Here is a 14,279-nt window from a genome sequence, read left to right as displayed (position 1 = left end):
AAGAATCTGCCAGCAATGAAGGAGACCTGAGTTCAATTCCTGGGTCAGGAAGATCCCATGGAGAGGGATATGGCAACCCACTCCAGTATGCTTGCCTGGGAAATCCTATGGACAGAGGAGCCTGGCAGGCTACCGTCCATGGGGTCACAATAATTGGACACAACTTAGTGACTAAATCACCACCATACATAGGTCACTTATTTTATTACACGTCCACAAGTTGAATTCATCTGTGTAACAAGTTCCTAGACCGTAACCAGAAAATCATCATGACTAAAGCACCCACCCATCATGCTTTCTTCCAGAATTATCCATAGTGTTTACCCTGTAAAGGATAACTACTATCTCCATTTCTAACAATGGATAATCACTTTTAATCACCTCCTGAGATCTAATCTGTCTTCATTTTTTTTTTTTTTTTTAGTTTTTTATTTTTTAAATTTTAAAATCTTTAATTCTTACATGCATTCCCAAACATGAACCCCCCTCCCACCTCCTAATCTGTCTTCTAATGGAAACTATTGCTTTTAAAATATGCTTACACATGTGCTTACAATTAAATGTCATTTTTCATTGAATAGGTCCACAGTGGTATCCTTCTCGAGTAGGCCTGCAGCTAGAACGTGGTAAGAAATAATTTCACTCATCTATTTATTTAATTTAGAATCCCTTTTCTGTCATCAATAGGCAATATTTATTTATTGCTTATCAAAAGGCAGGTATTATAATAAATACTTTAAATATATTGTTTTATTTGAGCCTCCTCAAAAGCTAGTGTTTCACATTTATGAAGAATTTTAGTCTCACAGAAATAAATTTCATACATTCACTGTCATTGTGTATTGAAGTCAGGATCTGAACTAACATCTGTCTCAAAAGCTTTTATTGCTATATCCCCTCAGTCTACTGCCTCCTAATATAGTGTTAGGGGTACAGCTCAGTTCTCTCCCATTTTTCTGTTCAAAAGCAGAATAAGGGAGGTAAGGAGGAATAGCGTTAATGAATTATAGGGAGAAGTATTGTTTCCATTAATAAGCCTCAAGTATTTCAAAATTCCAAACCTTATTTTCTGATCATAAAATTTAAAAATTGTGCGCTAAATATACACAAATGTGAGTCCTGCTAAGAATCATTGTTATTGACATCACATCACTTGACCTTACATTTGAACTTGTTAAATAAAAGCTCTGGGTAGATTGGAAATTTCTAAGGAATATTCAGTTCAGGTTCATGATAATAAATCTACAGAGATGTCTTTCAAGAAATTTCAATCTTTAAATTGTTCTACACAATCCTGACCTGCATTGTATTTTTCTGGTACTTTGCTAATATTCAGCTTTTCATTTCTTAGATATCATATTCACTTAGGGACAAATGATTTCTCTGGATTTCTCTAAGATATTTTGTTGTTTTCATTGCTATCTTAAATATTCCAACTTTTTCTGAGATGTCTATGTTGAAAACACAGTTATCCAGAATATTTTTATAAATCACCGTTTCTTGAGGTCTCACATTTTTCTAAACTCAAGTGTTCAAGACAAATTCTCATCCAGCTAGAGATTTAAAGAGAAGAATCATTGTCTTGTTTCTTTTTGCTCCTATGGGGCAAAGGATGTGCCTTTCAACACATGGATGCTGAAATAACATAAAATGGAATAATGGTATTATTTTCTGAACTTGATTCTTATATAAATTAAAAAAAAAAATACCACAAGCATCAATGTCAGCTGTAATTTCAATTTGAAGGACATTATAAGGGACTGAGGAATTTCTGTTACTTCAACTTTTCTGGTGAATGTGGACATTTTATTTCCCTTCACTCATATACCTGGTTGGAAGTACCAGTGTGTGATGTGAATAATGTATAACCCTCCAAGTGTTCTTTTTTTTTTTTTCATGCTTTATTTTTTATTTTTTAGTTTTTTATTTTTTAAATTTTAAAATCTTTAATTCTTACATGCATTCCCAAACATGAACCCCCCTCCCACCTCCCTCCCCATAACATCTTTCTGGGTCATCCCCATGCACCAGCCCCAAGCATGCTGCATCCTGCGTCAGACATAGACTGGCGATTCAATTCACATGATAGTATACATGTTAGAATGTCATTCTCCCAAATCATCCCACCCTCTCCCTCTCCCTCTGAGTCCAAAAGTCCGTTATACACATCTGTGTCTCTTTCCCTGTCTTGCATACAGGGTCGTCATTGCCATCTTCCTAAATTCCATATATATGTGTTAGTATACTGTAAGTGTTCTTTGATAAGAATGTGATGAAATATTTGAAAAAAGGAATCTATGAATTTAGTGATATAAGCAGGATATGGCACAATGTTTACTTGGAATAATGCAATTTAAAACCTATCTTTTTACTTACTTATATTCAGAATCTTCTTTTGTAAAGTGAGCTAATAAAGAATCTAACTTATGGTTTGTGTGTGTGTGTGTTTGTGTGTATGTGTGCTTTTTGCAGGTGGTGGCTAGTGTGTAAGTAAGATTATGTTTATAAAGTACTGAAATGATTTGTGCATGGTTAATGCCTCATTAAACATAGTCGTAACTATTAATACTAAGGAAAAAGATAACACCAAAACAAAGCAAGGCATGAATATTACATATCTGCTGCCAGAGTATCTTTGCCAGAATGAGTGCACTATGAATAATTATATCATGTTATTTTAGAGTCTTTTACAGTTTCTGTACACAAAAGACTGCTAAAACACAAATAAAAGAACAAGCTAATTGTGAATAATTGCAGGCATTGTTGAAATAAATCTGTCATACAAACTGGTAACTAAAATGTGTTCTCTCGTAACTGTGATTAATATAATTTATAATGTCCTGGAAGTATGGGGTTAAATTTCTAATTCTTAGAAACATTAGATTTGTTTAATAGAAGGTTTAAGTATATATTGAATTGGTCCTTCTCTTCCCATCCCCGATTCCAACCATCCACATACCCTTTATACAATCTTCTACGGTTAGAAGTATGCACCTCAGGGTTTGGCCCATTCTTGGGAGAAAATGTTCCCAAAAGATATATTACGTGAGCAAATTTAGGCAGAAAATTTAGGGGCCTTAAGAGGCCAAATTATGGTATAAATGGCATGGGCTCCATTAGGTGCATTCTCTTGGTCCCACATATTCCTCTCCCACTGGAAAAGGACATAGATATAGAATGCCAAGGAAAGGGGTTCCTGATTACTGTGTCTAAGAGTGATATGATTAATGATATGTCTGGTTCTCTCACATTGTTTCACCCAAATACTATATTGATTTTCCATATTTCAAAAAAAAATGCCAATATTCTGTTCTTTGATGTCAGCAAAGGGGATAGAACAGTGGGCAACTATGATGTCAATAGGTGCATTTTGGAAAGAAGTTTTCAGCAGTCCTTATCAATATTTCTTCTTGTTATGAGTGACTGTCACAATGACATTCTGATCAGCTGTATATCAAAGTCTTTACCTTGAACCATGTTTCATCAATGTGCAACAAATTACCACAAACTCAGCAGCTTAAAACAACAATTATTTATTAGCTCAAAGATATAATATGGCTGGATTCTCTACTCAAGGTATCCAAGTTTAGAGTAAGGTATCAGCTACACTGAATTCTCATCTAGACTTCTGAGAAAATTTACCTCTACCTTCAGTCTTATTGGCAGAATCCACCTTTAGCTTTTATGACAGAGATCCTTAATTCCTTGATGGCTATCAGTTCCTAGAAGTCACTTTAATTATTTGCCATGTAGCCCTCTGCATTTTTAAACCAACAATAGTATAGTGACTCTTCCCAGTATATTGAATCTTGGTATCCATATTTCTGACTCCATTCAGATTTAAAGAATTTGTTATTAACTCTGGCCCACTAAGATGATCTCTTTTGAGGCCATATATCATAAACTAGGCAAGGAAGTCATAGTTTACTATATTCATGTTGGATTTATCAAAATTAATATATAACAATTGCCTATTTTTATCTTATACACAATACCTATAAGCATAATTATAAATCTAAATATTATATTTTGAAAATCACCTGATAGTCAAAATTTAATATCTTCCTGTTTCTTTCAATAATAAAGAATGAAAAGAAATTTGTACATGAGTAGAGTTAGTATAATTCATAAATAGTTTAGCATAAAGTATAATACAAATAAAAATAATAACATTAATATCATTGTACTTGTGAGATGTATCTATGCTGGTATACATTGTTCTAATCTACTCATTTTTCTTTCTGTATAATATACTTTTGTTTGAAAGAAACAGATTATATTTATCCATATCTTATTTATGAATATTATGATTTTTACAACATTTTGCTATTACAAACAATACTAAAAAAGACATATTTGTACATTTCTTTCAGTAAACAACTGCAAACTTACCTAGTGTTCATTTTTAAGAGCAGAACATTTCTTTCACACACTTTCCATCATCACTTCTGTTTCCTCTTATTTCATGAGAAACTTCTTCTCAATAATTTTTGCTGTATGTTTGTCTTCTGACTTCAAAAGCCTGGAGTGCTAGGAAACTCAGTCTCAGTTTGTATTCCTTCATTTCAAACTGTATGCATAAATAATCTCACCATGCCCCATGGCTTTAACTGTTAATGACTTTGAAAACATCTTCAGATACAGCCACCCAACTGCCTACTTGACAGCTCCCAATTGAAGGGCTAATAGATATCTCACACTAAATGTACCCTAACTGAAATTTTCTTTTTTTTTTTTTTGGTATATTTTGCTGTTTATGTTTATATATATATATATATACATATATATAACTTTACAATATTGTATTGGTTTTGCAATATATCAACATGAATCTGCCACGGGTGTACACGTGTTCCCCATCTTGAACCCCACTCCCACCTCCCTCCCTGTACCATCCCTCTGTTTCATCCAGTGCAAATCTGCTCTTTCCTCACTCTTCTTTTTGTCAGTTAATGATATTAAAATGCAGTTAAGTGCTCAGGACAAAAAATTACCTCAACTTGAATCTCACAGATTAAACTTGCTCTAAGATCAAACTTTTTGGGGTTGATGACTTTTTTTTGGGGGGGTTGATGAATTTTTAACATCTCTACCAGTGCCATCTAAGTCCGAATAAGCCTCATACCCTGGTTGGTGAATTTTGACTTTCTCCTAAGTAATCTTGCTTCCTTTCTTCCCAGTTACCATATAGCAAACATAATGATCTTTTTGAAAGATGAATCAAGCCCGTCCCCAGGTGCTTTGCAATGACTTTTAAAATTCGACTCCATCTAATTCATCTTACAGTAAAATCAATTATAGAACAGTTGATATGTATGTGTACCGACACACAAAATTATACTTCAAAATATACTTTATCATATTTGATTATGATATTATCTAAAATTACATTTTTCTCAGAACACAATAGTAGCTAGTGGTAACCTCTACTTTGTTTAAATAGCATTAGAAAACCACTATGTATTTGAAAATTTGCCAGATATACTTTATAAAATTGGTTTATTCATATGCTATCTTACTTTAAAGATTTACTATAAATTGCAATTTCTATATAAAATTTATCCTTAGCTCTCACTGGTTTCACATTAAAAATGTTTATCATCTGTTTCCCTCAAAATTATATTAAAATATTACTTCCTTATTGTTTAAGGTGGGCCCTTTCTGAAGGACAACTTAACCGTTCAAAGTGTTGCAGCTTCCTCCATTGTCACACTCTATTTTACAGACCTAGGTCAACAAGTCAGTTGGACTACAGTAAGTATCAATTTAAAATACAATATAGATGTCCCACATTTTGATGTGAATGATTTGTTGAGAGAGGATATTTTCTATCAAACAAATTCATAGTGAAACAAAATATTGCACTAAAAGTATTTTAAATTCTCCATTCTTACCATGATCAATGGCCAAATTTCCATTCAAGAACTGGAGAAATGGGGAAAAAAATGGTTGAAAGAAGAAAGATAATTATAATCTAAATGTCAATCTATCTCATGACTGATGGCCTCGTTTCTATTTTCCCTATGTCTTGTCAGTTACTTGGTATTTCTTCATCTTTTCCTTCTAGGAGCCTCAGTATAAAGAAGACACATTTGTCATTGGAAAGAGGGGAGATAGAATATTCAAAAAAAAATGTCCCAAGACAGTGGAGAGGACATTTTAAAAACTGAGGGTGAAGAAATAAGACTTATTTGAGTTGGAGGGGTTGGGATGTTCTTTCAACTTTCTTGAAAGAGGTATTTCAAAGTGGTGGCAACTGAATCCAATAGCATTAGAAGAATGAAGACCATATTAAAAAACAGGAGAAGTAAGAAACAGAAAATACTTGATACTACTTCACAAGTACTGAAGGATTCATGAGTAATGAATAGACAGATGGGATATCTTCAGTAGCAAGAAGCTATGTGGTATTTAGTGACAGGAAGTGAAGGAGTAAATCTGATGAGTAACTTTGACACTGATGTACAAAAATTAGTGCAATCATTCATTTTTCAATGAAATTTAAGCTATTTTCTTTATGTTATTCAGACTTTTAATGTTTTTTTCTGGTTACATTCAAATTCATATTTGTGATGTGATTACTTTTAATATTTTCTATTCAAAATGGCTTTCTTTTGCCAGCATAGTGTTTTGAGTTTTCCCTGTATAGTTAAACAATCAACTTTTAAAATTATTAAAGACACAAGATAATTTATACATTGTTATATAAATCTCATAATGAGAAATTCAAGTTTATATTCATTAATCAAAATGTCACATGCTTTAATTTTCCACCAATTTTTCCTGTATTATCTTCTTGCATTTAGATAATTACATTTAGTGTGTTTGGCTAAATGGTTGCTCTAGTTTCCAAGATTTATTGAGCCTTTGAGTACTAATTTGTTGCATTAAAAAATAAATAAAACTAAGTTTAGAATTATTTGGCCAACTGATGGAAGAAATGGCTCACTGGAAAAGACCCTGATGTTGGGAAAGATTGAGGGCAGGAGGAGAAGGGGACAACAGAGGATGAGATGGTTGAATGGCATCACCAACTTGATGTTGGTGATGGACAGAGAAGCCTGGTATGCTGCAGTCCATGGGGTCACAAAGAGTCACACATGACTGAACAACTGAACTGAACTGAACTGAAGTATAGAGTATTCTGAATCTTTGTGTAGTATGTCATAATGTTTACCAAAAAGCTAATAACTCATACATATTGTAACAAAGGGTTTAGAGTTTAAAAGTGATATCTACAGACCCTTGCTAAAAGAGATTTTAGACAAGCAGAGATTTTGATCTTCAAAGGTTAAAATATTCAAAGAATCTTTGCCTACATTTATGATGAAAAAGGAATTTTATCTACAGAAGCTGTGTCAGAGTGAGTGGCAGTAACTGTAATTCATAATAAATTTCGGCTGCATCATTGGGATAAGCACTAAGGGAAAAAAAAAAAAGCTAAGGTGGAATTCTGTGACAACTGTGCTAGAAAATTATAGCTTATCTGAGAGGAAAGTCGTTTAGGTGACAAAGAGAACTACGAAAATAGGCTGGATATTTAAAAATCAACCCTATGGTTCACACTTTTTTGCTCCAAATGATAAATGATAAAAATATACACATTACATTGCAATCACACCCACTTTATATCAACTAAATTGCACAATAAAAGTAATATTTTACCAAAATTAACATTCTTAAAATCATGACCAACCTAGATAGTATATTCAAGAGCAGAGACATTACTTTGCCGACTAAGGTCCGCCTAGTCGAGGCTATGGTTTTTCCTGTGGTCATGTATGGATGTGAGAGTTGGACTGTGAAGAAGGCTGAGCGCCGAAGAATTGATGCGTTTGAACTGTGGTGTTGGAGAAGATTCTTGAGGGTCCCTTGGACTGCAAGGAGATCCAACCAGTCCATTCTGAAGGAGATCAACCCTGGGATTTCTTTGGAAGGAATGATGCTAAAGCTGAAGCTCCAATACTTTGGCCACCTCATGCGAAGAGTTGACTCATTGGAAAAGAATCTGATGCTGGGAGAGACTGGGGGCAGGAGGAAAAAAGGACGACCCAGGATGAGATGGCTGGATGGCATCACAGACTCAATGGACGTGAGTCTGAGTGAACTCCGGGAGATGGTGATGGACAGGGAGGCTTGGCGTGCTGCGATTCACGGGGTCGCAAAGAGTCGGACACGACTGAGCGACTGGACTGAACTGAACTGAACTGAACTGAACACATTTATAAAATATTAAAATTCACTCCTATAATAAAAGCATTATTATGCTTTCTTTTTTGTAAGCAACAATCTCTTTAATTTAGCAAGGTCAAAATTAGCAATTTAATAAGATTTTTCAAGAAGCAAGAGTTTGCTGCAGAATGTTGAGAAAATTCTTGTCTCGTGGAACTTAGGATAAATTGGAAGACTTAGGATAAATAATGTTATAAATTAATATAATTAAAATAAAAATAATTCCCATCATACAAATCTTATTAACTAAAGATCACATTCCGTTTTCATCATTTTTATCTCCATGAATGTGTCTGTACATGCTGTGCATAGTCACTCAGTTGTGTCCGATCCCATGGACTGTAGCCCGCCAGGTTCTTCTGTCCATGGGGATTCTCTGGACAAGAATACTGGAGTGGGTTGCCATGCCCTCCTCCAGGGGATCTTCCCAACCCAGGGATCAAACCCAGGTCTCCTGTATTGCAGACAGATTTTTTTTACTATCTGAGCCACAAGGGAAGCATGTGTATGTATAGTCCTATGCAAATGATGAACTTCCATCATAGCTCAGTTGGTTAAGAATCTGCCTGCAATGCAGGAGACCTGGGTTTGAGACCTGGTTAAGGAGACTTCCTGGAGAAGGAAATGGCAACCCACTCCAGGATTCTTGCCTGGAGAATCCCAAGGACAGAGGAGGAGCCTGGCAGGCTACAGTCCATGGGGTCACAAGAATTGGACATGACTACTATTGCTATGTATATTATTTCTTGCATAGATTCATGTATCTACCAAATTCAGATATAGAATTATTCAATCCTTCAAAAGGAACTCCCTCATCTTACTCCTCTGTATTTACACAGATAAATCTATCCTGGGGCAACCACTGATCTGTTTTTCATCTCGATATTATTGCCATGTAGTGATTGTTCTATAAACAGAATCGAAAAATTTTTGAGACTGATGTTTATTTTTCTCTTAGTATAATGACTCTGTGATCCATCTTGGTTATTGCATGTATATCAATACTTATGCTTCTTTTTATTGGTGAACAGTACTTGGTTATATGTATATAATAGGGTTTGTTTATTCACCCACTGACAGACATTTGAATGGTCCTCGGTATTTTTTGTTACAAATAAAGCAACAACCTACCTGTGTGTTGGTGTTTATATGAAAATAAGTTTTTAATTTTCTGCAATCACTGTTGAGTTGTAAGATTACCTTTAATATTCTACATATCTACATACAAGTCTTTTGTCTAATGCATGGTTTGCAAATATTTTCTCTGTTTTAGCTTGTCTTTTCATCATTTTAACAAGATTTTTGTTGCTGTACAAAAAGTTTTCAATTTTAATGCAGCATAATTTATTAACATTTTCTTTAAAGGATCTTGTCTTCACTTTCTTATGTAAGAAATATTTGCCTAGCCCTAGGCCTAGGAGTTCTTCTTCTGAGCTTTTCTAATCATTTAACATTTTTATATTTTACATTTTAATCATAGAATTTTTATTGTAAATAATTATCTATTTTTAATCACCAGGCCTAATGTTTTCTTTTAATTTGTCTCACATATCTTATAATCCATTTCTAATTTTTTTTTCTTGTCCCATTTGGATTAATCGCCGTACTCTTAGCTTCTCTGGTATTTTGGTTGTTGTTATTCAGTTGCTAAGTCGTGTCTGACTCTGTGCAACAGTCTTTCCTGTCCTTCACTATCTCCCTGAGTAGGCTCAAATTCATGTCCATTGAGTCAATGATGCCATCCAACCATCTAATTCCATGTTGCCCACTTATCATCTTGTCCTCAATCTTTCCCAGCATCAGGGTCTTTTCCAATGAGTTGGCTCTTAGTATCAATTCGCCAAAGTATTGGAGCTTCAACCCCAGTCCTTCCAGTGAATATTCAAGACTGATTTCCCTTAGAACTGACTGGTTTGAGATCCTTGCTGTTCAAGGATAGGAGAGGCTTCTATCCTGAGAGGCTTCTCCAGCACCACAGTTTGAAAGCATCAATTCTTTGGAACTCACCCTTCTTTATGGTCCATCTCTCACATCCATACATGACTACTGGAATAACCATTGCTTTGACTATATGGACCTTTGTCAGTAAAGTGATGTCTCTGCTTTCTGTCTAGGTTGGTCATAGTTTTTCTTCCAAGGAGAAAGCATCTATTCATTTTGTGGCTGCAGTCACTGTCCACAGTGATTCTGGAGCTCAAGAAAATGAAATCTGACATTGTTTCCACTCTTTCCTCATCTATTTGCCATGAAGTGATGGGACCAGATGGCATGATCCTTGTTTTTTTTTTTTAATGTTGAGTTTTAAGTTTTTCCATAATGTTAATGCTGTTCTCAAGGCAAGAATACTGAAATGGTTTGCCATTCCTTTCTCCAGTGGATCACCTTTTGTCAGAACTCTCCGCCATGACCTGTCCATCTTGGATGGCCCTACTTGACACGGCTCATTGTTTCATTGAGTTAGACAGGGCTATGGTCCTTGTGATCAGTGTGATTAGTTTTCTGTGATTGTGGTGTTCATTCTGTGTGCCCTCTGGTGGATAAAAGGCTTATGGAAACTTCCTAATGGGAGAAACTGACTGTGGGGGAAACTGGTCTTGTTCTTGATTGAAGCTTTTGAACTGTCATGTTGGAGAAAACTCATGGGAGTCCCTTGGACTGCAATGAGATCAAACCAGTCAATCCTAAAGGAAATCAGTCCTGAATATTCACTGGAAGGACTGATGCTGAAACTGAAACTCCAATACTTTGCCTACCTGATGTGAAGAACTGACTCATTAGAAAAGACCCTGATGCTGGGAAAGACTGAAGGTAGGGGGAGAAGGGGATGACAGAGGATGATATGGTTTGATGGCATCACCAACTTGATGGACAAGAGTTTAAGCAAGCTCTAGGAATTGGTGATGGACAGGGAAGCCTGGCATGCTACAATTCATGGGATCACAAAGAGTCAGACATGACTGAGCAACTGAACTGACTGACTGAGTTTTAAGCCAACTTTTTTTTCACTCTCCTCTTTCAGCTTCAAGAGGCTCTTTAGCTCCTCTTCACTTTCTACCATTAGAGAATTATTATCTGCATATCTGAGGTTGTTGATGCTTCCCCTGGCAAACCTGAGTACAACTTGTGAATCTAGCCCAGCATTTCCTATGATGTACTCTGTATATATGTTAAATAAGCAGGGTGTGGATATACAGTCTTGATGTACTCCTTTCCCAGTTTTGAACAAGTCCATTGTTCCATGTCGAGTACTAACTATTCTTTCTTGTCCTGAATACAGGCTTCTCAGGAGGCAGGTAAGGTGGTCTGGCATTCCCATCTCTTTGAGAATATTCCACAGTTTGTTGTGATCCACACAGTCAAAGACTTTAGCATAGTCAATGAAGCAGAATTAGATGTAGCTATATCCTATGTTTCAATAACTCTAATGATTACCCAAGAGATTACACTGTGCATTTAAACTATTGAACACTAATAAAATTGTTTACTAATGTGAAGATAATGCATTAATAGTTGAATGAGTTTTATTTGAGGTATTTGGTCTCCTTCTGAGTTTTCTATTGTGAATTATTTTAATTCTTTATATATTTTAAAGCAAAAATACACTACTATAATTTTTCATATGGTCAATCTTTAATATTTTTACTGCAATTTAATTTTTCCTTCTAATACTGAAGTTACATCTGGTATCATTGTCCTTCTTTCTGAAAAACACCTTAATTTTGTATTACCATTCTGTCTTTGATTAGTTCTCCCAATTATTGTTCATCTTAAAATGTATTCATTTAGTTTATATTCTTGGAGAATATTTTTTCAGAAAAACACATTGGCAGCTATTTCTGTCTTTATTTCAAAACACTATTAGTTTGATTTCTGACTCCCATTATTTCTGTTGAAAAGTCTACTGTTCTCCTTAAAGTCTTTCCCTGGTTTATTCAAATTTTTAATTTTATTTAATTATGGTACACATAGTTATGATTGTGGTATTATTTATTCTGCTTTGGGTTTATTGTTTTATCTGAGTTCCTGGTTTTATAGTTATATCTAATTTGACAAAACTGCATAATCTCTTCTTTTGATTCTCCATTATTCTCTTTGTATTCTCCTTTTGGGATTCATATTACATTATCATATTTTTCTTTCCAAAGTTTTCAAATATCACTAAAATTTCAAACTTTTATTTTTCTTTGAACATTAAAAGATTATTTTCTAAAAGTAAGTGCTTGATAATTCTGTTATGTGAACCTTTAGTTCACCTATTTTCAATGCCTGCTGCTGCTTTTGGTTATGGTCAGGATATCGTCACTACTTGTCTAACTGCAGATTTCTGACATTGCAGAAAAATTATATTAATAATTTTAAAGATTACTTGAAGAAGCCTTGGGCTATTTTACCTTACAAATATAATTTATCATTCTGCAGATGGACTACTGGTACTATTGAGTACAGGTCATCTCATTCCAATCCATGACTGAAATGACTTCAGGCTGAGTTTCATATGTACATATGAAGTACCTATGAAGACAGACCTGTTGGATCCTCACTCTTAAGTTTTAACTGTTCTATGTTCCAACCCAAATTCTGGGGTTTTTATAGCCACCTTAGTCTTTGAAAGACAAGAAGCAGTAATTATGGTTCTTCCATTCTTAAGTACCCTCAAAAGATTGGTCTTTACATCAGGCTCTTACCAAATTTCATACCCCTGGTTGATTACTACTCTGGAGACTCTTTTATTTTTTAATATAAATTTATTTATTTTAATTGGAGGTTAATCACTTTACAATATTTACAACAACTACAGTTGAATACAATTTATATTTTCTAAAACAGTTTATTGTCTTATTCCTTTTCAATTTTTAAACATAACAAGTTGAATATTCTAGAGAAGTTCTAAAAAAATCCCAGTTTCATAGCTAGTGGAAATAGTGGAATTAGTGAATTTTATCAGTGGAAATAGTGAATTTTACATTAAAAGCAACACATTATTTTGAAACAGAGAACTTTTATAAAGGGGAAGTATGAAAACAATTTGATATTAGAAATAAATTGAATTTAGAAGTAGTATATATTGTCAAACTAAAAATAAGAAAGCGTACTTGCTTATTTTGAAAATAAAATATCTAATAAATTTTGGATTAAAGTGGATTTTTTTTTCTCCATCATTGTAAATTCATCCACCAGGCTGCATACCTATAAATATATATTTTGTTTATATATTTATTTCATCTTTAGTTTTGTTTTTATTCTTTTCTTAGTAGAAGAGAAATTTCTGCTTCAGAAATCTGTTTTATCAACATTTATATAACTGGCTTTTTAAAATTATATATCTATTTTCTGATTACTTTCTAGGTTTAATCAAACATCTTATCTGCACCCAAATATACACTTTTCTTGAAAGATGCATTGTCCAAAAGGTTTTTTTTTTTTTTTTTTAAATTACCCTCCAGGGCTTTTAAATCAGAATATATCCTTTACACTTTGGCATTCTTCTAATCCCAGTGTTTCAGAATGAACAATATTTGTGATAAAATATTGGGTCTCCTAGAACATATTACTATAAGATAGCAGGATGTCCAATTTTTTTAAGAGATGATGGAGATAAGATTATAGTTTAATTTCCTCTGATCCAAATAAACTTCCTCTTTGTGACAATATGTTTATCAACTTAATAAATAGTGATATTTGGTCATGTTGACTATTGTTTACAACGTTTTTCATTTCTGACATCTTACTATAGAATTTGCTTTAAATTGACTTGACTAGGTCAGAGACATCGAAATAAATATTTTAAAACAATCATTATACTAATTATTCCAAAGTATTAACTAGATTCTATTTTCAAACATTCAGAAGATATTTTTATTTATATCTGAATAATCAAGAATGTTTTATGCCATTAATTAATACATTAAAAGGTTGCTTTAGTACTGAGTTTATTGGATTTATAAACATAAACTTATTGCATTGTTCTTGTCCTCGTATAAAAATATTTCTTACCTTGTGAGATAATAAATATTGTTAAAAATGTATAACAAGACAGTTACAATATA

General features: G+C 33.8%; 1 protein-coding gene across 6 annotated transcripts in view; it reads left to right on the top strand.

Annotated features, from left to right (window-relative positions):
- TECRL (trans-2,3-enoyl-CoA reductase like) overlaps positions 1–14,279 on the top strand; it is a 189,705-nt gene that overhangs the window by 67,934 nt on the left and 107,492 nt on the right. For 5 of the 6 annotated variants that reach the window (XM_060417643.1, XM_060417641.1, XM_060417644.1 and 2 more), the window contains exons 3-4: positions 582–626; positions 5,651–5,754. In XM_060417643.1, coding sequence (XP_060273626.1) covers positions 582–626; positions 5,651–5,754 — 149 coding nt within the window. The remainder of the gene's footprint in view (positions 1–581; positions 627–5,650; positions 5,755–14,279) is intronic. The other variant, XM_060417642.1, reaches the window with a different exon arrangement.

This window comes from Ovis aries, chromosome 6, assembly GCF_016772045.2.
Source record: "Ovis aries strain OAR_USU_Benz2616 breed Rambouillet chromosome 6, ARS-UI_Ramb_v3.0, whole genome shotgun sequence".
NCBI classification, from domain to species: domain Eukaryota; kingdom Metazoa; phylum Chordata; class Mammalia; order Artiodactyla; family Bovidae; genus Ovis; species Ovis aries.
Note: the sequence above shows the minus strand (reverse complement) of the source record. Positions and strands in the feature narration are given on the sequence as shown.